At 39.8% G+C, this 23,026-nt stretch overlaps 2 protein-coding genes across 4 annotated transcripts; one reads left to right on the top strand and one right to left on the bottom strand.

Annotated features, from left to right (window-relative positions):
• On the bottom strand, nucleotides 1–5,812 carry ppm1na (protein phosphatase, Mg2+/Mn2+ dependent, 1Na (putative)). Its single transcript, XM_077540876.1, has 6 exons — nucleotides 5,067–5,812; nucleotides 2,880–3,451; nucleotides 922–1,039; nucleotides 718–832; nucleotides 567–630; nucleotides 1–379 (listed from the first exon to the last, which is right to left on the bottom strand). Exons 1-6 carry the CDS (start codon nucleotides 5,470–5,472, stop codon nucleotides 347–349), a joined length of 1,308 nt encoding a protein of 435 aa, XP_077397002.1. The 5' UTR covers nucleotides 5,473–5,812; the 3' UTR covers nucleotides 1–346.
• A 3,563-nt stretch (nucleotides 5,813–9,375) lies between these two features.
• Nucleotides 9,376–22,479, top strand: rtn2a (reticulon 2a). 3 transcript variants are annotated; one of them, XM_077540873.1, is made up of 10 exons: nucleotides 9,376–9,585; nucleotides 10,873–10,926; nucleotides 11,419–11,931; nucleotides 12,262–12,447; nucleotides 17,413–17,620; nucleotides 18,443–18,581; nucleotides 20,868–20,937; nucleotides 21,030–21,076; nucleotides 21,159–21,217; nucleotides 21,965–22,479. In XM_077540873.1, the coding sequence occupies exons 1-10, from the start codon at nucleotides 9,555–9,557 to the stop codon at nucleotides 22,038–22,040; spliced, it is 1,383 nt and encodes a 460-aa protein (XP_077396999.1). In that variant the 5' UTR covers nucleotides 9,376–9,554; the 3' UTR covers nucleotides 22,041–22,479. The 3 variants fall into 3 exon arrangements, with proteins under 3 accessions (XP_077396999.1, XP_077397000.1, XP_077397001.1); XM_077540874.1 differs by having other exon boundaries at nucleotides 12,265–12,447; XM_077540875.1 differs by lacking the exons at nucleotides 9,376–9,585; nucleotides 10,873–10,926; nucleotides 11,419–11,931; nucleotides 12,262–12,447 and adding an exon at nucleotides 14,150–14,247.
• Nucleotides 22,480–23,026: the final 547 nt, after the last annotated feature.

The following is a 23,026-nucleotide window of genomic DNA, read 5'->3' on the forward strand; positions in this document are numbered from 1 at the left end:
TGCGGCACGTGCGGACAGTCCGCACATTGTTTATTGTCTTGTGTATGGTACAGCGCCAATATTGTACACTCACGGTCACGGGACACTTGATTGAATACAGTAGGTAGACAATCTAATAACATCCAGTACAAGAGCTGTATCCAAAATATTACATTTACAGGATGATTATGCTTTGTTTTGAGTGCATGATGTGGAATTTCACACTGAGAGTGGTTTCATCATACCTACTAAATATTGCTATTATTTGGTAAAATATTTACATATGCAATTTAATCACATAAAGCACATTATTAGAAATTCCATGAAATTTACAGATGTTGACGAAAGGGTTTCCATGGTGATGCTTTTAGCTGGAGTCATCTTCTGATCCACCAATGTCCTTAAATGGCATAAAACAGCAGAATTATGCACTGTATGTTGTAAAAACCAAAACATCTAATGGAAAAATAGGTTAAGGATGATGGATGTCCAAAAACAGTGTAATAATATCAAATGATAAATAATAAATAAAAATGACGAGAACAATAAGAGATAAAATTCCATTTTGTGTCTGTAATATTGCTCACCATTGGCTCGTGACTCCTGAGAGCTGTGAGATGTTTCTGATACGAAGAGATGATGCAATCTCGCCTGCATGGTGACAAATGTCAAACGGACACCTCAATTTTTAACGATTGGATCCTCAATGTGAACCCTTATGTGTGTTTCAGCGCTTACTTGCTGGTGATGCCGCCCCCTGGAGGAAGTCCAGGTATCTCCTCCTCGGTCAGGAACTTGATCACATACAAAAGGTCAGGATCCTCATCTTTAAACCGCATCATCTTGATGATTTCTGGAAGTAAAAATTGATTACAAAGAGGAGGGGAAAAAAAAACGTCTTTTTTTTTTTTTTTTCCCCCCTTTTAATTTTGAGGTGAGCACCTTCTACTTTCATGTCAATGTATTGTTCCAGTGCTGCCTCCTGCTGCAGTGCCTCTTGGGACACCTGGGGGGCGCCAGGGAGGCACACTATGATGATGCTGATGTTATCCAGGCTGCCCTGCAGGGGGCGACAGGTTAGTATTGATTAATCAACCAATATGCAAAAATAAAATACGTGTATACTGTAAAACGGGAAAATGAATTAAGTTTGACGACTCACTACAAATGTCTAAATGAAAAATGTAAGACTATAATTAAATGATTTGTATCGTAATTTTGATGACGTCACCAAATCAAAATGGTTTATAGGGCTCTTAAAATAAGTATAGTATTTATGCCTTGAAAATGTGAAAGGTACTGCATTGGCCAGTATATTCTGGGGTAGTGTTGATGCCGATTACATCATCGACATCCTCGACGATGTCATCACACAGAGGAGGAAGAGCAAGTCTCATGAGTGAGTGCTGGTAGACTTTCAGCTTTTCAGGTGTAACAAATAGAAAGCCATGTTAGTGTAGGATAATGCCACTGAGCTGGTGTATATTGCGCAACAGCACTACCTCACATTCAGTGTTAATCCCAGCCATGTGTCGTTCAATGTCCCAGCCTAGCATAATAGCGCACGCGCCTATTTATAGTGGCAGGTTGACGCTCTCAACTGGGAGGCCGGATAAATCTACTTACAAATCGACGTCAGTGTAATGCCTCTTTGTCATGCTCACGCCTCCCTTCAATTTAAAGCTCTCCATTCATTGGGAACATCTGTTGTACTTGTAACTGTTGTAAAAAAAAACATCAAACCTTTCACTGTTACTTGCTACACATTACTTACATCACATTTATTACCCCTGCACGGTGTAATGATAACAAAATCTGCTGTAAAATGTTACAATCGTATATACATTTAACAATTGAGTTTGATTTGTTTTTGTTATTGTTGTGCCCCAACCTGGGGATCGAACCCGCACCATGACCACGTCTCTGGTTTAGGAACGCATAGTGCTGACCAATGAGCTAAAATTCTAAGACAGCTTGACCACATATTTGAAGGAACAGGAAATGAGGTTTTAGAGAAAATTGGAACTCAAAATTTGATGGCGACAAGAAAAACCGCAACCATAAAAACTCTTTGCAACCGTTTGCAACCTTCAACAACCCTTGATGAGAAAAACACACTCTCACAAGCCTCACGGAGTAAAATGCGCTCCACATGTTGCCCATTTTTACGGGGGAAAAAAACTCAATTTGGAGGTAATTATAAACAGTTCCAACAGCTGAACTTTATCTGAGGATAATCAGAGAAACTTTAAATTGTGGCAGTTATGTGCTGACTTCTATTTAGTAAGTTTGAATGTGATTGGTTAATTCTGAACGCTATCATGTCCCTGCTTATTAGAGGGTGTGCACACTTGTGCAACAATAAAGCATATGCAATTATTCAGATACACAATGTCGTTATTCAAGTACATCTTCGACAATAATATGTTTTATGTGACCTCACATCTAAACATGATTAATTCTGATTAATATTACATTTGTCGAATATGAATCATGAAGCAAAATCCAGCCGTTTTTAATCCATTTTGCCACTTGTCGACGGAAGATGACATCACAGTTGCTCCAACGACCAATCACAGCTGACCTGTTTTCTGAAGCTGAGCTGTGATTGGTTGTTGCCTCAGACGTCATCTTCAGTCGACAGCAAATGGCAAAATGGCTGCTGATGTTGATATTAATAAGAACCGCTGGATTTTGCTGCTTGACACATATTCCACGAAAGCAATATTAACCAGAATACTGGCTGCATATAACAATATATGGTCAATTTTTGCTGGGGAGATGACTTCCCCTCTAAATTGAAATTTAAAATTGGGAATTGGATTTTCATGAAATAAATAAATAAATAAATAAAATTAAGTCCGTATGGCCCCACTTAACTTATTTGCATCTCGTCTCACCTTGTAGAGACAAAGGTCGATGACCTGCGTGCAAATCTCTCGCAGGTCGTCGCACACCTGCAGGCGGCTGCGCACGAAGGCGCAGAGCTCCTCGTTGCCGATGGCGTCCCAAACGCCGTCGCACGCCAGCACGATGAACTCGTCGCGGGCCGCCCGCGCCACCTCGTACACTTCGGGCTCGGGCGACACCAGCTGCTCCGTCTGCGGCCTCCAGTCCACCTCCTTGAAATCGAAGTCACCCAGCGCTCTGGATACGGCCAGCGAGCCGTTGACGCGCTGCAGCGTGACAGAGCCGCCGGCGTTCTGTATGCGCTCTTTCTCCCTGGGGTTGAAGGGCTTGTGGTCTTCGGTGTAGAAGACCAGCTGGCCGTCGTTACAGAGGAGAGTGCGCGAATCCCCGCAGTTGATGAAGTACACGTATTGCGGGGAGATCATGACGGCCGCCGCCGTGGTGCCGCTCCGGTCCCAGTCGTCCTCGCGGGCCAGTTTGTGCATGTGGCGGTCGATTTCGAGGAATCCCTCGCGGATGCCCTCCTTCACCTGCTCTGGGTCTTCGCTTGCTTTTACCCCACCTGTGTCAAACGCATGGCACTATGATATTGGTCAGGCCTTTGCTGACAAAAGAGCCATTTTAGGCAAAATAAATAAATAAAAAAAACTGCCAAAACATTTGAACATTGTGATGAGCGAAACGGTGTGTCTGCATCCAATACATTGAGATTCATTTTTTTCTTCCTCTGTTTTGGGATTATTTTTTTTATTTGTAACTTTTCATACTTTGTTTTTCATACATTTTGAGACTTTTCTGCCAAATTTCTGACTTTTTTTTTTTTTGGCAATTTTATAGACATGGTAATTTTCTGAGACATTATGGCTTTTTTGCTAATTTTTTTCTGACATTTTTTTATTTTGTTTTTGGACATTTTATGGTTACTTTTTGAACATTTTCCATCCTGCTTTTTCTTAAATCAATTTTCTGACTTTCTATTGGCAATTTTGTGGAATTTTTATGGTAATTTTCATGATTACTTCTTTTGTTTTTTGACATTTCATATAGTTACTTTTAAAACATTTTAATTTCTGCTTTAAAAAATATTACATTTTCTGTCTTTTTTTGGCAGTTTTGTCTGCATTTTACAGTAATTTTCAGGATTTCTTCTTTTGATATTTGACATTTTATAGCTACGTTTGACTTTTTTTTTTTTTCTGCCTTTGTTTTTATTCTGACATTTTTGGCAAATTTTTTTTTTTATGGTTACTTTTTGAACATTTTCTTTCCTGCCTTTTCTTAAATCAATTTTCTGGCTTTGTATTGGCAATATTATGGATTTTCTATGGCAATGTTCGGGATTTCTTCTTTTGTTTTAGGACATTTCATAGTTACTATTTAAACATTTTCTTTTCTGCTTAATAAATAAATACATTTTCAGAATTTTTTATTAGGGAGGTGGCAATTTTGTCTACATTTTACAGTCATTTTCGGGATTTCTTTTTGTTTTCCACATTTTATAGCTACTTTTAAATTTTTTTTTTCCTGACTTTTTTGTAAATTCTCTGACATTTTTGCCAATTTCGTGGACATTTTTATGGCAATTTTATGCTTTTCCTTTTCCTTTTTGGGCATTTCATGGTCAGTTTTTGGGCAGTTTTAGTTTCTGTCTTTTGTCTCCCTTTTTCTGACAACTCAAAAATTTGGAGTCTGAAAATTTTTGAATATTTTAAAATTTTGGAGTCTGACCATTTTTAAATATTCAAAAATAGAAGTTATTTTGAATATTTAAAATTGTTAAATATTCAAAATATCTTTTTTAAACATTTGAATCATTAAATCATATAAAGATTGTTTTATCTAAAAAAAAAAAAAAAATCTGTGCAAAAATATATCCATTTCTACTATTTTATTTTATTTTATTTTATTTTTTAGAGATCCACAGGGAGCCACATGAGGGACTAAAGAGCCAAATGTGGCTCCAGAGCCGCAGGTTGTTGATCCCTGCACTATGACATTGTTGCCGTATTTTCTTTCTTAAAAACAGGGTGCTTTTTGAAAGACATGCCCATAATCCATGCAAAATACTGACACTGTGGCATATTGCTAGGGCAGTCGACTTCAATATGTTATAATATGCACATGTAATATACCTTTTAGAGCCAAAAATAAATCCGTTTGAGTTTATGTTCCAGTACCTGTGGCGAGGATGTGATCCAGCAGGTTCCTGGAGCAGTACTGGGCCACGGTGCTCCCCGCGTGGCCATCAAACACTGCGAAGTAGGCCCACTCGCTCAACTCCCCTCTCATGTGAGGCATGCAAGTGTGCGCGTCTTCCATCTGAGCCCTCCAGCCCTGCATGCTCGCCACCGCGTAGTTGACCCCCGACTGAGACCCCCCCTCGGACACATGCTTCTCCAGGACGGGCCTCTCCAGGTACGGGCTGGGCATGTCGTCCTCTTCGTCGAAGGTGTCCTGCTCCTCTTGCCCCTTTTCTCTCGAGCCGCCTTTGAAAAAGAAGGTCACCATCTTCTCCGTTTCTTTAACCAGCTGGCGGAGGAAGGAGGGCACCTCCACGTTGCTCGCCCTGCGCGCCGTCCTCATCACGCTTCGGAGGCGCTTCTCGAGCTTCTTGCTCGACCTGGCCGCCGCGAGCCGCCGCCTCCTTCTGGTGACCCTCCGCTGGACCTGAGTCTTCCTCAGTAAGTCCAGGGTAGCTGGTGAGCAGGTGCACCAAAAACGTAAGTCAAAAAGATGGACTCAAAATCAAACACTGAGCTCACGCGGGTTCTTGCATCCTTTTGTTAATTTGACCACAACTCTTTGGGTCTGGATGTCCTGTACTCCTCCCTTCTTAGCCGCTAGCGTCTATTGGCTTGTCTATTTCAGCATCTTTATCCTACGTCCCTTCCACCTTCCTCCCTCCCTTCGTCTCAAGAACGCTGTTAATCACTGACATGATTTGCCTGCACACATGCAGCCATTAGAATACGCAGGTTGCTGGTTTAACTCTAATTGATCTAAAACAGGGGCGGGCATCGAGGGCTGAAGTCCTGCAGGTTTTGGAGGTTTCCCTCTTCCAACACAAGCTGATTCCAATCAACAGATCGTTATCGGGCTTATGCAGAGCTTGCTGATGAGCTGATCATATATCAGCTGTGTTGGAGAAGGGAAACATCCAAAACCGGCAGGACTCCAGCCCTCAAGAACCGAGTTTGCCCAGCCCTGCTCTAAAACACATTTCCGGGAGGTGGGGCTAACTTTGGATAAAGGTATTATTACACTCTGAGTGACCCTTTAATTAAAAAAAACAAAAAAAAAAAACAAAAAAAAAAACTTTTTGGGAGATTTTTTTTTCCCTTTATAAAGTCCAAAAATTCTTCCGTAAACGCTGTTAAACATTCTGATTTTTCACACAAAAAAATAGAATAAAACTGAAACAAAAAACCCAAATATTGAAAAAATTGAAGACAAATCTTTTGTGAATATGGGCGCTGAACTGCAATTATCCCTAGACCAGGGGTGGCGAGATCCGGTTCTCGAGGGCCGCAGTCCTGCTGGTTTTGGATATTTCCCTTCTTCAACACAGCTGATTCATGATCAGCTCATCAGCAAGCTCTGCAGAAACCTGATAACGAGCCTGTTAATTGGAATCAGCTGCACTTCGAGTAGGGAAATCTGCAAAACCTGCAGGACACCGGCCCTCGAGGACCGCAGTTTGCCACCCCTGCCCTAGACTGTAGTTTGAAGTTGTAATATCACCATCCACCACTAGATGGCAGACATGGCTTGGATGCGCTTACGTCAGATCTTGTACAACAACGTAAAAATAACGAAAAAATACACAAAATGAGTTGGTTTGTTGTTCATTAGTGTTGTGCTGTCCTTGAATGGTAATTTCGATTTTTATGCAATAGAGCCAAAAAAAAAAAAAAATCACTCTGGTTGTTTGGTTAGGACACTGGATCGCTTATACATGCATTGAGAAACATGAATGATTATATTAAGAACACACGTTTTGCACATATAGATTTGTTTTGTCCATTTCATGGCATTTTTATCACTCATCTCATTACGAGATTTGTGGCCCGTCCAATAATTAAAAGTTGTCCATCTGTGGTCTACACTGTAGGTCTTAGGTGTGTGTTGACTCTACACATTTGAATCTTCGTTACTATGAATCTATAAACAGACGTAAACCTTTAATCAGTGTCGGTCACTGGCAGTGTGACAAGTTAATTTAAGCTTGGCCGTTTGCCTTTCAAATACCCAATTAAGACTGTTGACACGGCAACCTGGATGGGGACTAAATATTAGGTAGACATTTTAATGACGTACAAGAATCTTTGTGAAGATAAATCTAAGTTACAATATTAACATTATATACAGTATTTATTTGGATTTTAGTGTAAATGACACCTCTCCTTGCCCGTGTAGTCTCATAAGGGAACACAAGTAGTAACATATATTAAAAAACAAAACAAAAAACTCCCACTTGTGCCATCTTCAACTTTAATGTTTATTTATATAATGTCTAATAGATAAAGAGTATGAAAATGTAATTATTGTTCACTGAATTTAATGGCCAGCGTAATCACTCAATGTCACCAAAAGTCAGCTTGTATAGGCTCCAACTCATCTGCAACCTTAAATAATGATGATTTTAATTGAACCAGACTACAAATGTGAAATTTTGATTTTCCCTTATATTGAATATCTTCTTGTGGTTTATTTTTGTTTGTGGTGTGTAAAGCACTGTGTGTTATCTGGTTGTTGGTATGTTGAGAGACACGTAAAGTGTATAATAAATTCAGAAACAACAAGTAATAGTAATAGGTTTAAAAAAAAAAAAATACATAAAAAATCAGCCATGATCTGAATGAGCTACAGCTCAACGCTTCCCCCTTGTGGTGTGCCTGTAGAACTCCCTTTACTCTCAAGTCATCTTTTTGTGCATCTTTTGTTATTTAATGTACCAATATTAACACGCTTCATTCTCTTGAGGTTAGTGCTGTCAAAGGATGGTCAAATACATTTTTCCTCAGAATGTGTACGTGTTGTTTTCAGTTAAAATATGAAGACATAAAATTGTTTGTGTGGTATTAGTTCAAGCAGACTGTTTATTCTTATGATGTAGATAATCAGATCACATTTTATGACCACTTTATGCTGTAATTAAAATACATTTGATCCCAAAAATATTAAAAATAGATTGATGCATGTCTAATATGCGTTTTCTATGAAAATTGGGGAAAAGAAATGTACAAATATAGCAATCCGCTGGTGCTGAACAAATGCGCAGGGGTCCATGCACTGTATACTATATTTGATACAATAATAGCCATTTACAATGCTAAGTTTTAATAAATAATGAAATGAACAGTTTTTTGTTGTTGTTGTTGTTTTTTTAATCAAATGAAAATGTAATACCTTAAGTGAGCTCAAGAATAATAACTAAATACTTTCTGGGGAAATAAAAACTTCAAAATGTAATTAAAATAAATGTGGTGAGTCTGCCTTTAAAGGGATATTTTACTTATTTAGCCATTTTTCGGCAGTCGAACATTAATATTTTGCCTATAATAAATTTGATATTTTCATTATTTTTCATGTACAATTAGTACCTTTAAAAACACATTTTGCAACTTGCTGTCGACTGAAAATGACATCACAAGGGCTCAGGTAACCAATCACAGCAAACTTGTTTTCTCGGTTTGGTCATGTGACATTCACAAGCTGAGCTGTGATTGGTTACCTGAGCCCTTGTGATGTCATTTTCAGTCGACAGCAAGTTGCAAAATGTTTTTTTTTTAAAGATACTAATTGTACATGAAAAATAATGAAAGTATCTAATTATATACAAGATATTAACTTTTTATTGCTATAATGAGCTAAATAAGTGAATCATAAGAATAATAGACAAAACTGAATTATAGATATGAAACTAGCATAATTTAATTTCAAACACAACAGTATTTCACAGTATTGAGTTGCTAGTCTGCTCTCAAGCTAATGTTAGCAATGCCAGTTAGCAAAGTTTTCTAGTGCGCTAGCAAGTCTATAGGATTTATTTGATCGTTGCTTAACATAGTAACTCTCATAACTGCTTGCAAATGTTCATTTGAAGGTGTAACCTTATATTTGTTCATCAAAGTTTCACTTTGTATGTTGTGGGCTACTAAACAGATGCTAACAGACCGCAAATGCCCCCTGGGCCGTAGTTTGGTTGGATATAAGCCTAAAAAAAACTCAATGTTGTGTATGAAACACAACATAATACAGTCCATGTGCTGCATGCTCTCATCTCATTCATTATTGACGTCGCCTCTCTTCCCCCATTCGATGCTCACATGACTTGTCCATGATGTCCAGACGAGAGCCATCCACTCGAGCGTCTCACATGTTTACTGTAGCGCATGCTGCTAGCCGCATCCGTGGCGCTGATGTGGGAGTAGGAAGGAGGAGGATGAGGGGGCGCGTGAGGGGGATGCTGGTGTGAGGCAGGGCGGGGCGGCTGAGTGTCGGAGCCAGAGGCAGGAAGGAAGCTGCTCACGCACACCGCCGAGGACCACAGAGGCAGCGGGAGAGAACGACCGGAGGGTTTTCCGAACGATTCTCTGAGAGTGGAGGGGGGCCGGAGGCGGTGTCTTCCAGGCTGGAAGGGCTCAGCGATGTCTTGATGGAGTATGGGCCAGGTTTTAGGATTCTCCCACTGCCGTGAGTCTGCTCTTCTTTCCTCGCTTTCCCGCTGACGAGGGAGCATATCCCTGCTTCTCATGGCTGTAGCTCAGCATCTTTCGGTCGCTAGCGATATCGTATGTTGGCCCTCCGCTTCATCCTGCCGCTTTCCTGCTCTTTGATAAACACATGACTGAACAGAGGTGCTTGCAGCAGCACCGTTTGCTGGTGTCGCGTACATATTTGTGTATTCACGTAGGTTAGACGGAAAATACTGTAAACCTATTCAATTGTTTTATCATGTTTTGTCAGAAAATCGTTTTTTATTTATTAAAAGATGTGAACCAACTCATCATACTTGGAATATTGTAATTTATACATTACCCACACATTGGCCCTCCTTCATTTTGCTCTATCACCAACAACATAGCTGAGGTGTTTGATAATAATACTATGTTTTTGTTTTTCATCTAAGAAAACCAGGGCACTGTTTGGCGACCCAACAGGTATACCATTCTGTCTCCCCCTGATGGTTATTGTTTTTCATGTCTCTTGGATGAGTTGTTGGGGTGTTAAAATCAATTTGGCAATACATTGCGATATTACAGAGCACAATTCTTGTATACAAAATGAGGCCGAATCAATGTTTAAACATCAATTTTTGATAGAATATTCAACAGAACGTCTTACTTAGGGTTAGGGTTCACACTTTTAGCATAGATGTCATGACTAGGGTAATGCAGGGGTAATGTTTGGGTCTTGACTCCTGACTGGTTCACATCAGGGTTAAGTTTGGGTCAAGACCGTGAGGTCAAGTGTCTGTTTTGAACTGATGTTTTGAACGGTTGTGATCAGCATCTAGTTTCAACTGGTTTTAAGCTATGTGATGTCAGGAGCTATGTGATGTCAAGAATCTTTAATCTCTTTACTGGGTCAGCAGCCAACCAAATAATTCCATGTCAGTACTGTTACCCACATGTCTAGCCACAACCAGTGAGATCGATTCACTGCCTATTTAAGCCAAACTGAGAAGTGTGTGTTTTGTTGGATTATTACCTCTGTTCCTCTGTGCAACTCTCGTTGTTTCTCGTCTAGTCAGGTTTGTTCCATGCCTCTCGATGTGAATAAATAGTTAAAACCTTATTTGTTCCCTAAACATAGCGGTTTAAGATTCACCTTACATTATTTCGATCTGGTTGGTGTCATTGTATTAGCCAGATTTTAGCATAATTGTATGTTAAAACAATTATGTGACACTGCTAATCTGCCAGTTTTCAGAGGAGCCATTTAAAAAAAAAAAAATGCTGCCCTTTTGTTGTCTTGCAGAGGAATATGGCTCAGTGGCCTCCACTCCAGATTCGACGCCCCCGTGCACCGATGGTATGAAAGCTACACGCTAACACTCTGACATATAACTCACTGGAGTTTCTGCTTTTTGTCTTCTTTTTTTTTTCTAAATAATAATGCAACTCTGACATCCCGCTCTCTCTCTCCTCAAATACTTTCACTGAAGAGCTACAAGTGATCGCATGCCTCCTTTATGATCTCTCAAAGATGCTTTCAGCTCTCTTTCAGACATCAAACATAAGGCACTCCTGAGGAGATTTTGTGGGAACAAAAGAGAGACAAAGCGATTGAGATGTGGAAATTACAAATGCAGGAAGTAGATGGCAATAGGTTTTTAGTGTGTGAAGTGCACCTTGCTTGGGAAAAATAAAGAAAAATATTTGAGAGTGACAGCGCTACAAATTAATAAGTGTCTAGACTCTGGAGATAAGATCTACTAATTGATTAATTTCTACAAAATATGCGCTATTTGGAGTGCAAATAGTGCTTAAAAAAAAAAAAAATCGATGACACTATTCCCTCCAGGTGGTAATGAAGAGTCCGAGCTGTACGAGCTGCAAACGGCGAGGGACTGGTCGGAGGATGAAGAGGTCGGATACGACGACGACGACACGTTGGCCTCCTCGCCGTCAATCTGGGGCACGCCGCGCCAGAACTCCCTCGAGCTGACCTTCTCCTACATCGCCATCGCCGAGCCCGAGGCCGTGGGGGCCTCGCGCACCCATCGGGAGAGACGCCGGGGCGGCTCGCGGGGAAGTCGCACCTCCCTGGTGCGTACCGACACCCCGGAGTCCCCGACATCGCTGGACTCCAACGTTGACTGGGAGCCGCAAGGCTTCCCGAGTAGGGCTGATGAGGACGAGGGCGGAGTGGACGTGAGGACCGCAAGCCCCAGGAGGAGGAGGAGGCAAAATGAGACCATAACAATGCAACCATCGCCCCAAACTGCGGACATGGAGACTCAGGACGGCCATGCAGGGATCATAAACGAGGAAAACAATTTGGTCCAAACTTTAACTGAACCGCCGGCACCTCCAGGTATAATCAATTTCACACAATTCGAATCTTTTTTTTAACAATTAATTTGGAAATGCTGTTTTCATTCATTTTCCTGAATGAATGAATTTACGTGATAGCATGTTAGCCGCTAGTTAACAAGTAAATGCCTCAATAATTAAACATCATTAGAGATTGTTTGTATTGTTTGTATGAGCTCATTTTATCCACAATATTGTGACCCCACAATGTCGTGATAATTATCGTATTGGTGGTCTTCATATTGTGATAATATCGTAGTGTGATGTTTGGATATCGCTACATTCCTAGTAGTGATGTCATGTGATGTGTGATGTCATCCCTTTTTCCCAGCAGCATCCTCATCGAGCCCCAAGCCTGAGTCACCCGTCGTTTCGGAGGAGCCCCTGCGGCCGACCGAGCCCGAGTCCACGTCGCCGGATGCCGTTGCTCCGCACACTCAGGAAAAGCCGCTCAACCAGTGTTGGTGCTCAGCCCTTCACCCGTCAGACAGCGCCACAGTGTGGCCACACATAGCAGGTAGATGTCCTTCTCATTTTGCCACTTCCTCGTCCGATCACCTCTTGAATGGAAACCAGATCAGATTTCACATTGATCCTTCAAAGAGCAAGCTCGGATAGATGCTCACCCTTGAAAAGTCCTCCATCTTCACTACGTCTCCACGGCAACCGTCTCTCCGGGATTCAGGAGTGATCGGCTAATTGTGTGGAATGTATTTCTGGCATGCGCTCAGGTCTTCAACACATCACCACCTCAGACTGGATCACTTTATTAGTAGATGAGGTACATGTGGCTTTATTATTTGCCGTTTTGTGCTGGCATGTTGCGGTGTGAGATAACTAGCTCCTTTCTTCCTGCTTGGTGGCATTTTAAGTGGCCCGTCACTCAAACAGAGCTCGGCTTATTTTAGTGGTGTGTGCCTCTGTGTTGGGGGTTGCGGTGAACCTTGGGACTTTTGATGAATGTGCAGTAAAGCTGCCGACAGAGTTTAGGGTGTCCCGAATAAATAGCACCCATTAATCTGTTGGAGCTTCGTGTTTCTGACGCTTGGGTCTGCTACTGCGCATCAAACCAATAATAGGTTTAATATTACCAATAATAGAATGACATTGATCATATACTGTATTCGCAAGGCTGGTCTTTTAAGTCAGCCTCACTTGGATAACATTTGAAATGTAACTGATTCAGTCAAGACTAATTTTTCTTTTTTCATTCCCAGTTTCTGGTTCTCTTTAGCGAGCAGATTTTCTCTTCAAGGTCCAACCACTTATTAATTAATCTGCTATTTAGCTGTGCAAAACGCTCCACTTTAACGTGGTTCCAGCCAGACTTGTGTGAAAAGTGCACCGACCACCCAATCACTTAATTCCATTGTCTCATGAATCATGTTAATCTTAGATTATCTTATCCATTAGCATGGCTTCTCCGTCTTTCTTTTGTCATCAATAATACTTGACAGAAATGTAGTTTATTCATCGCCACAGAGGCGATGATATACTGACTTAGGAGCGACCGCACAACACGTTTAGCCACACTAAGTAGCCAGCCGAAGCTCGTTGCTAGCTAGCTGCTGCGGCGTATGAGCGCATCTCGGCGGTTGATTCTCAGTTTTGCTAATTTAATGTGTTTTGATGAGACGCAAAATGCAAATTCTGCCTCGCAAACTGTGATGCTTTTCAGATTGTTAGCGTTGGTTAGTTAGCTTCTCTAAGCTAATCTGCTAGTCGGACTGAAAGTTGTGCCGTTGCATTTTTTTTTACAGTCTGTTTGTGGTCTTTTGTAATTGTATAGTGTAATCTATAAAATTTAGTAAAAATGTTAGTTTTCTTTACCTGGTTTTTAGGCTATGAGCTAGCCACTCACTTAGCAATAACAATGTTCTTGCTAAATGCTAATAACTCTGATATTGCACTGATAATGTCACATCTATAAACGCCCATTTAAATAATTCTGATATTTCACCAGTTCTGTTTTAATTACAAAAAATGAAACCTGTTTCTCTTGTTACAGCTGCCAAATGGCTCTACGCCACATGACCCACATATTGTTTATGCTTCGTTTTAGATTTGAAGTAGAGGCTTTGTATTTGAGTAAACAATGTGCATTCCGAGTCGTGACTGAAGTCTTTATGAGTAAAAAACCTTTCATTGCAGTAGTGGGAGTGGGCGGTGCAAGCAGGAAAGATTATTTTGGGCTGTCTGAGCTGGGGGCTCCAGAGCGAGCAGGGCCTGGCCAAAAACAGCACAGGGGGGTCGAGGGGGAGCACGGCGGGACCGAGAGAGTAGCGAGGCGGAACGGCAGCCAAAATGGCCAGCAAAGGTGAGAGAACTTGGCTGAAAATTGGAGAAAAAAAGAGACAGGAGTGGTCAACCAACTGTATCTTGACAATGGGCTGATGTTTTTTTAGTGGTGTTCATACAAAAAGTAGGAATGGGCCCCAGCTTCTTTTAGTATGGTGGACGAGTTTTGATTGAGTAAATATCTGATGAGGGAAATGATTGTGAGACAAAATTTGTGATCATTACCCAGAAGGCAGCTGCTCTTTGGAAATAGTGATGCTGTTTGCCATTTATTTATTTGCCTACATGAGCTATCGTGGAAATAGAATGAAGTTATATCGTGTTATTGTGTCTACAGTATGATGTTGGTTAGACCAGTTTCTTATGCTCATTATTGCCGTTCAGAGGTTCTAGATGTGTAATGTGCTGAATTGCCAAGATGGCTGATAATAATTAATTTATTGATTGATTGATATTGTCAATCTTGTGGAATTGAATTTTCAATTGTTGTCTCTTGAAGCAATTGAGGTTGCATAGTGTGCAGTACTTTCTTTCACCTCCTCATTTCCATTAAAGCAGTAGTTCTTCACCTGGGTTCGATCGAACCCCAGGGGTTCGGTCAGTTAGTCCCCGCCCCGCTTGGCCATCATTGGCTGCATTTGACCACACTGCATTGCTAGGCCCGTCTTTGATGCAGGGAATTTCAACTGGTTCATAAGCACAACCATTCCATTGACATTTATTTTATTGTCTCTGTCTCCATATTACTTATTTTAGAAAGTCCAAAAAAACGGCAAACTGTGCAATGCTATTTCACCGTTGCACTCGGAAATGAACACTTCGGAATCCCAAAGTAAGCTTTTTAAAAAATGCTTACACTGTCATTGATTAAAATATTAGGACAGCACTGTCTACATTAAAGTCAGTGTTCACGCTTATCCTCCGAACAGGATCAAAATCCATGAAATTTGACTGACTGGGGGGACATCATCATTAGCATTAAAATGGGGGGGGGGGGGGGTTGGGTGCGTTTTCTTTTAAACTATATTAACAGATTTGTTTAAAATGCAGGGAGCTTCCAGGGGTCATTAGCATGTGTTAAGCTAAATAAAAATAATAATAATAATAATGATAATAGTAATAATAATAATAATAATAATTAAAAAGCAAGTAGATCCCTAAAGATTTCTACTGTCAATAAAGTTTTCTAAAATTTCAACATAATTTCTTGATTTATTTTATTTCTTTATTTATTTATATTTATTTTATTATTTATTTGTATTTTATTTATGTATTTTATTGTATTGATTATTCTTGATTTATTTATTTATAAAAGATTTCTACTGTCAATAAAGTTTTCTAATATTTCAACATAATTTCTTTCTTTATTTATTTTTTTAATAAAAAGTGTAGGGAGTTCCTAGTTTTCATGAAGTGGAAATTTAAATAAATCCATAAATGAAAAGTTCCCTGCATCTCACTGACAAATTCATGCGAATGTAGCTCATTTGGGGTTATTGCTAGGGTTCGTAAAAACGATTCAAAAAGATCTCCGCGGTGAATAATTGTCTGAATATGTTCCAAATGTGCTTACGACAAATAAAAACTGACTGCGAACATCAACAAATGCATTAAGTTCGCAAGTATTCACTGCTCAGTGAGCTTTATCGGCCTTCAGATTCAAAAAATGGCCGATGCCGATATTTGGCATTTTGACAAACATCGGCCCGGCCGATTATCGGTCTATCCATACTCACTCGTGTACATTGTTATGTGTATGTTTTCCCCCTTTTCATGTAGCTCAATTAGGTAACCAAAACAGTAAAAACACCTGCATGATACAAACAATCACCACAACTTACTGAATGATGAGGCTGGCGAGTGCATAATACGATGTTGGGAAGACAAAAACTAGCTGACAGAATCACATAGTGTGTTTCATAATGCTATTACGCCGTGACTGTTCAGTCTCCAGGGCAGCTGTTGCCGAGCGAGGGAAAGCCAAGCGGGTGTAGAAAATGTTGCTGACGCCTGGCAGCAGGTGCCGTTTGGGCTGCATTTAAATTCCCCTCAACCGCTTGCTTCACTCTGTCATCTGAGGGCTAAATTTAGCCCAAGCTGGATCCGTATGTGTCCTCTTCGCTGCTATGTGTCCTCTTCGCTGCTCTGGCGTCTCATGTTGAGGGCTGGAAAGCACTAGGGTCACCCCCGACTGTTACTCTAGACTTCTTGCCCCTCCTCGGCATCTTGGAACTCATTGATCTTTCGCCATGCTCAAATTTTAAAGTACTTCCTATACGCCAGTGTTTCTTGAAATTGGAAACAACATAATATAAAAAAACATTTACACAATTTAGAAATGTTTTCAAATATTAGATGACAAAATATTGGAAACAAATGCAACAAGATATATGGCAGAAATACAGGAAATATTTGAAAACAAAAAACAATATACAGAAATATTAGAATAAAATGTTTTTTATGCCAACATAACATGCAATTGTTCATAAATAGGCAAAATAAAACTGCTCTCAAATAATGATGAAAGTGTATTGTGCAAAAAAAATTCCATATTTTTTTAACAAATGTTTAAAAGCAGCATTTTTTTTTTTTTTTAAGACATAATCATTATTGATTAGATTGGAATTTTTTGTCATACAGTGGACTTTGAAATTGGGAACAAAATAATATAGAAAACATGCACACAATTTAGAAATGTTTTCAAATATTAGATGACAAAATATTGGAAACAAATACAAGAAGATATATGGCAGAAATACAGAAAATATTTGGGAAAAAAAGGCAATATACAGAAATATTAGAACAAAATGTTTTTTTTATGGCTAAATACGTAGATGCCTAAAAAATACAACATAATATGCAATTCTATTTATTTTGTCTAATTTTATTTATTTATTTATATTTAACCTTTTTTTGTACAGATGAAATGCAAATGTAACTTGAGTCACGTACAACCAAGCTGGACTTAGCAATTGATGCTTTAATGTAACACTAGAGGGAGCTAGTATACAAATAACATTCCACACGGTGATATAGAATCCCCATGTTTACAACTAACCATAGCATATGTAAAAAAAATAAAATAAAATAAAATAAAATAAAATTAAACTTAACAACCTTCCTATTCATTTTCATCATCATTTTTGTCTAATTTTCACTCATCTCTGCCCACCTTATCTTCCAGTCATAGACCTGATCTACTGGAAGGACACGGAACGAACGGGAATGGTCCTGACGGGCCTCGTGGTGGGTCTGCTGTGCCTGTTCCAGCTCAGCATCATCACCGTGGTCTCCACGGTGTCCCTCGCCGTCGTGTGCGTCACCATGTCGGTGCGCATCTACTACAACGTCCTCCATGCGCTCAAGTGGGGCGACGGAGAACACCCCTTCAAGTAAGCGCTTTTCTTTGGCGATTATACTGTATGTGGAAAATATGTAAACAGTGGTTCCAGTAGCCCAACTTATTAGTATAGTTTTTCGAGATACAGTCTGTTGCTTGGAATTTTTTGGCAAAAGATGTGTATTGATATTCACAGTTGAATTGTAAACGTGTATAATCAAACCACATAACTTGCAAACATCTGTTAGCTTAACGCTAACACACAATGGAAAAACTCCATAGAAGGGCTAACAGTGAACCCAAGCAATGGCCTTGGTTAAATTAATGACTTATTTACACACAAAAAAAAAAACATTTTGTGGGTTCACTGAATAATTCAAAACACCCAAGTGGAGGCGGCCATTTAAAAAGAACAAAACCCGTAATTGGGTTATTTTTAGTGTTGTTCCGATACCAATACTGGTATCGGCAGAGGTGCCGATACTGCATTAAAACAGTGGTATCGGTATTGGTGAGTACTCACAAGTAACATGCCAATACCATTAATTCCAACGCTAATATAAGATTTTAGATGCAGCATTTTGTGTCTTGCTCGTGCACGACATTCACTGATATGTGACATGTTCACTGCATGCCGATCTAAGATATCCTATTGGCCCTTGAATGCTCTGAACCAATAACAGGACAGCTTTTTCATGTTGAGGAAAAAAACCTTAAGTATCGGTATGGTATCGGTATCGGCCGATACTGCAAAGCTGGGTATCTGTATCGGGGACCAAAAAACGTTATCGGAACAACACTAGTTATTTTTGAGCCAACTCTATCAGGAAAAATGTCAGTTGCTAATATGTCTTATCTTTTGAATGTGCGTCAGGTCATACCTGGAAATGGACGTCAGTTTAAGTGGCGAGCAGACCGAGTTGCAAACGCAGAAAGTCATTGTCATGACTCTGTGTGCTGTGGACAGTCTGAAGAGACTCTTCTTTGTCGCCAACCTCTTTGAGTCCCTCAAGGTAAGAAAGGACGGCCGTTCTGTTGATGTCCTTGGCCTTCCAAGATCTTCCCTCCCCATCATTAATTTTTTACTGTGTCGCGTTCATTCTTTCAATTTGCACGCCATCCATCCTAACTCCCTCCACATCACTGGCTTGTGACAGCAGTGGCCTTCTCACTTTGCTCGCTCCGGGCCTGGCGTCAAGCCACTAAATTTGGCCATCATCAGCTGTCACGCCACATCTGTATATTCCAATCCACTTTATTTCTATAGCACAGTTTATAAACAGAGTGCTGCACATTGAGATACGCACACTATCATATAAAATCTTGTAAAACCAACTATAAAAAAATAAAAGTCTATAAAATACTAAAATGCAATCAGTAAAATAAACAATAAATCCATAAAATGAAATAATATTCGCACTTTCGCAGTAATCATGTAGCACCAGTATATTTGTCTTTGTGGTCTATATGTAACGGCTGCTATATTAAATGCAAATTAATCATATTAAAGTTTATGCGAGTCGAAACAATCCTTCCTAAAGAAGTGTGTGGGCACGTGCCAGACCACACACGCAATTTTTTATTTTTTTTTCTAGTCCTAAATTCCTACCTAGTGTGTTGTATTCAGGTTCATGTGGCCATTTCAAACAGATTCAGCATTTTGACAGACTGTCATTTTGGGGAAATCTTGTCACGTTGCTAATGCTAATATTATACCATGGTGTTGCTCAATATTAGATTGGAATTGGCTCAGAAAATTACACTGGTGTGCATTGTAAGCTGATAATGTACACACTCCAAACATCTCAATTAGTACCTGTAAAAAAAAAAATAAATAAAATCATTACACTTTTCCAAATTAATGTGCAACAACACCCTTAGCCAATAAATTCCGCAATATCAAACAAACAACATGACAGTCAGGTTTGAAGGACTCTTAATGCAGTAATTTGCCAATTTCAAACAATAATGAGTGATTGAATTATTTATTTACTTTAGTCAGGGTTACTTGTTTGACATCTATTAAACACGACACAAAAAGGAGAGAAGACACTCGCGAGGAGAGAGGAGAAGAACTGACTGATACAATTCACTCCTGCACTCTCTGAAGATTCCTCTCCTCACCCGCTCTATTTATTTGGTTTTCCACGCCCTTTCCCCTAGTTACATGGGTGTGCCAACCCTAAAAATGCAAATGCAAGGCATAATTGGAACACGGTGTACTTGTTTGTCTGTGTTGTGCATGTGAGGAGAAGATTGCTGAGTACGTGTGGTCAAGTTTGCAATCATTTTTTAACAGAAAACAGGCGACCTCAGCAGACTGGCTCGAACCATTCTGCTGCGTTAGATGTTGTGGTTCTTCCGCTTTTTGAGTTGTCTTCAAATAGCCAGGCTATGTGAATGTGAGTGGGAACAGAGCAAAGCATTCTTCATTGCAAGCAGAAGCAGTTCTTAATTGCGGCAAATGTATCACTTAATATTTACAATTATTCCTACAACTTTATTTGGTGATTCCAAAACCTTTGACTGGGATACTGCTGAGAAATTGAAGGAAAAAGGAAGTTCCCTCCGACGAGAGGGATGAAATGACAACAAAAATAAGCAATAACTTACAGAGACACAAAAACCGACTGATACGAGCTGAACACTTCCTTGTAACAATTTTATTTTCTACGCCGCATTTTCAGTTGTAAGGGATTTATCCTCCTTTACTCATCTGCTGTGTTCATATTGGCCACACGGGCTATTAACAGCATACGTTTATACATAGAGAAGGCGGCAGGACATTAGCAATACATTTTGACTGAGTGTGAGCTAAGTGAGCCTTAACCTGAGGACCTTCCAATGTCAACCCTGACCTGGCTGGAATGTGAAATGACACGCAGGAGGAGGAGCAGGAGGAGGGGTATACGTAGATGGCGTGCGATACGATGGAGTCCCTCCCCCTCCTCCGTCCGAGACCGTGGCGTCCCATATTGGGATACACTAACTGTGGAGTATAAAGGGGAGACACTGACACCATTGATGCCGCTACTCTTTTTGTGGCAGATGATCTCATTCAAACCTCTTTTAGATTTAGATAAGGACACATTACAAAAAGACAAGTGGTGACATTTTATATTGTGGATTGTTCAATTAACATGAGAGTGACTTTAACCACAAAACAAAGAATAACATAAGAAGAACATAAGAACATGAACTGTCCCCTCAAAATGCCTCAACACACAGCCAAAAAGTGTCTAGCAGCAATGGTTCAATAACGGAAGCATGTTTGTGTTTTTTCCCTCTTTGCGTTCTAGTTGCTGGTCCTGATGTATCTTGTTACATACCTGGGAGATCTGTGCAATGGCCTCACACTCCTCATCATCGGTACTGCATCGCTTCTAGAAATATTTAACAACCTCTGTTTGTATTATACACTTGAAAAAAAAAAAAAAAACGTTTTTTCTCCCTCTGCGCAGGTGTGATCGCTCTCTTCTCTTTGCCGCTTTTCTACCGACGGCGTCAGGTAAACCCTTTTACATTTTTACAATCGCTTTCCTCTACTTCATTTACATATTTAACCGTGTTTGTTTGTGAATGTGTCTCAGGAGCAAGTGGACGGTTGCATTGCGAGGATCCAGGCCGTCATTGACAACGTCAAGGATTTGTGAGTACAGCGCCATCTTGTGGCATAGATGGATACTGTAGTTCTAACAACAAGACCATTTTTTGCTCTCCAAATATATATATATATATATATATATATATGTATGTATGTATGTATATATATATATATATATATATATATATATATATGTATATATATATATATATATATATATATGTGTATATGTATAATATATACATATATATATATATGTGTATATGTATAATATATACATATAGAATAGATATATTTAGGGGGGGAGGGGGGATCACAAATTAACGAGAAATAAACTTTGTGAAAGAAAATTTGTGACACTAAAGTGGCAAATTTGCCAGAGAAAAAATCTAAATTTACAAGAAATAAACTTGCAGATTTGCGAGAAAAAAACTCAGAAACTTGCGAGAAATACACGTGGCGTACTCTGATGTTTGTGCCAATAATTTTTGTTCAGGGTTTCAAATATGGAGAGAGAAATTGCCTTAGCAGAGTTTAACCATATCTTATTAAACATTCACACTTTGAAGCGTTAGGTACAAGTCGCTAAATTGATGTTGAATCTGCTTGCATTTACTTAGTCTGCTAGCTTCTAATTGGTTAGTGTTAGTCACAATGTCACAAATCTACAAGTTTAGTTCTCGTAAATTTGTGATTTTTTTTTTCTCAAAATATTACACCCCCTGTAAAAAAATAATAATAATAGTAATAATGCATGGCCCTAATACGCCGTTGCATGTTTCTCTCACGCAGCCTCCAAAGACTGGCCCACGGCGGTGCCCTCCCGCCCGACACGACCCCGGGTGATGCCAAACCTAAAATCCAATAAACGCTGATGGATGACACGCTGATCACAAAGGAGCTGCGGGCCGTCACTCCGATGTCTTACCCAGCAAGCAGTCCCAGCTCCACATGACCGAGCTGCCGATTCCGGATGGAAGATGGGACGTTTACTATTAGAACTGAACTAAGTTTTGGGGTTTTTAGATGGTTGATTCTTAATCAAGATGTATGAAAAAAAAAAAAGACGTTTTTTTTTTAAATATCCAAAAGTGTCTGTTGAAAGCTGTCGTCCAAATGAGGCTCCTTAGACCCCCCTTAAGGAAACTTCATGTTGACTTGACACCATTCATTGACAGTTAGGGTGCATGGTGTTTTGTGAATGCATATTTGTTCTCATGACTGTTTCATGTGTGTATGTGTGTGTGCCTATGAGTAAGGCAGTCACTCAAACAAGCAATTAAAGTCACTTTTTGTCCTTTTTAAGACATTTTTTTTTTTTTTTTTCTCCTGCATCTCACGCTGTGCATTATTGCAATTTGACCATCAATTATGGGCCAAGTTCTCTACTGGTGGGGCATCATTGTGATAGAAAGGATGAGGAAGTGCAGGTGCCTTTCGAACTGCAGGATCAAGTGTATTCAGGAATGATTTTTCACCCCTCCACACAAACAAACAAACAAACAAACACCTCCTATTTCCCTGCCCCTCTCCCTCCAAAGAATGGACTTTTGTACCTGTACGATGCCTTTGTGATGACATGACATTGATTCACTTGTAAGTTAAGTCAATTTTAGAAGTAATAAAATTGGTCAGGATAGTCTTCAACATGTACAGTCTTGTGGCTTCATATATGGCAATGTCTCCATTTGTCATGGTATATTAATTCACACTGAAAATTTGAGCTGATCCCAGCTGACTTTGGGCAAGAGGTAGGATACACCCTCGACACTGCAGTTCTTCCAACTCATTTTTATTGAAATGCAATCTATTTTATGAAGGTAAGGTACATAAAGAAAATGATGGTTTATTAAT

Source organism: Festucalex cinctus, chromosome 13, assembly GCF_051991245.1.
Source record: "Festucalex cinctus isolate MCC-2025b chromosome 13, RoL_Fcin_1.0, whole genome shotgun sequence".
NCBI classification, from domain to species: Eukaryota; Metazoa; Chordata; class Actinopteri; order Syngnathiformes; family Syngnathidae; genus Festucalex; species Festucalex cinctus.

Bases quoted from the DNA above. Each gene is read 5' to 3' on its own strand.
- rtn2a (XM_077540873.1), top strand. From the start codon at position 9,555: ATGGGCCAGGTTTTAGGATTCTCCCACTGCC. The intron at 18,582-20,867 runs GTAAGAAAGGAC...TTTGCGTTCTAG, and splicing joins ACCTCTTTGAGTCCCTCAAG to TTGCTGGTCCTGATGTATCT. The intron at 21,218-21,964 runs GTGAGTACAGCG...TCTCTCACGCAG, and splicing joins ATTGACAACGTCAAGGATTT to CCTCCAAAGACTGGCCCACG.
- ppm1na (XM_077540876.1), bottom strand. From the start codon at position 5,472: ATGAGGACGGCGCGCAGGGCGAGCAACGTGGAGGTGCCCTCCTTCCTC. The intron at 1,040-2,879 runs GTGAGACGAGAT...CGCCCCCTGCAG, and splicing joins TCGACCTTTGTCTCTACAAG to GGCAGCCTGGATAACATCAG. The intron at 631-717 runs GTAAGCGCTGAA...GTCACCATGCAG, and splicing joins GGGGGCGGCATCACCAGCAA to GCGAGATTGCATCATCTCTT.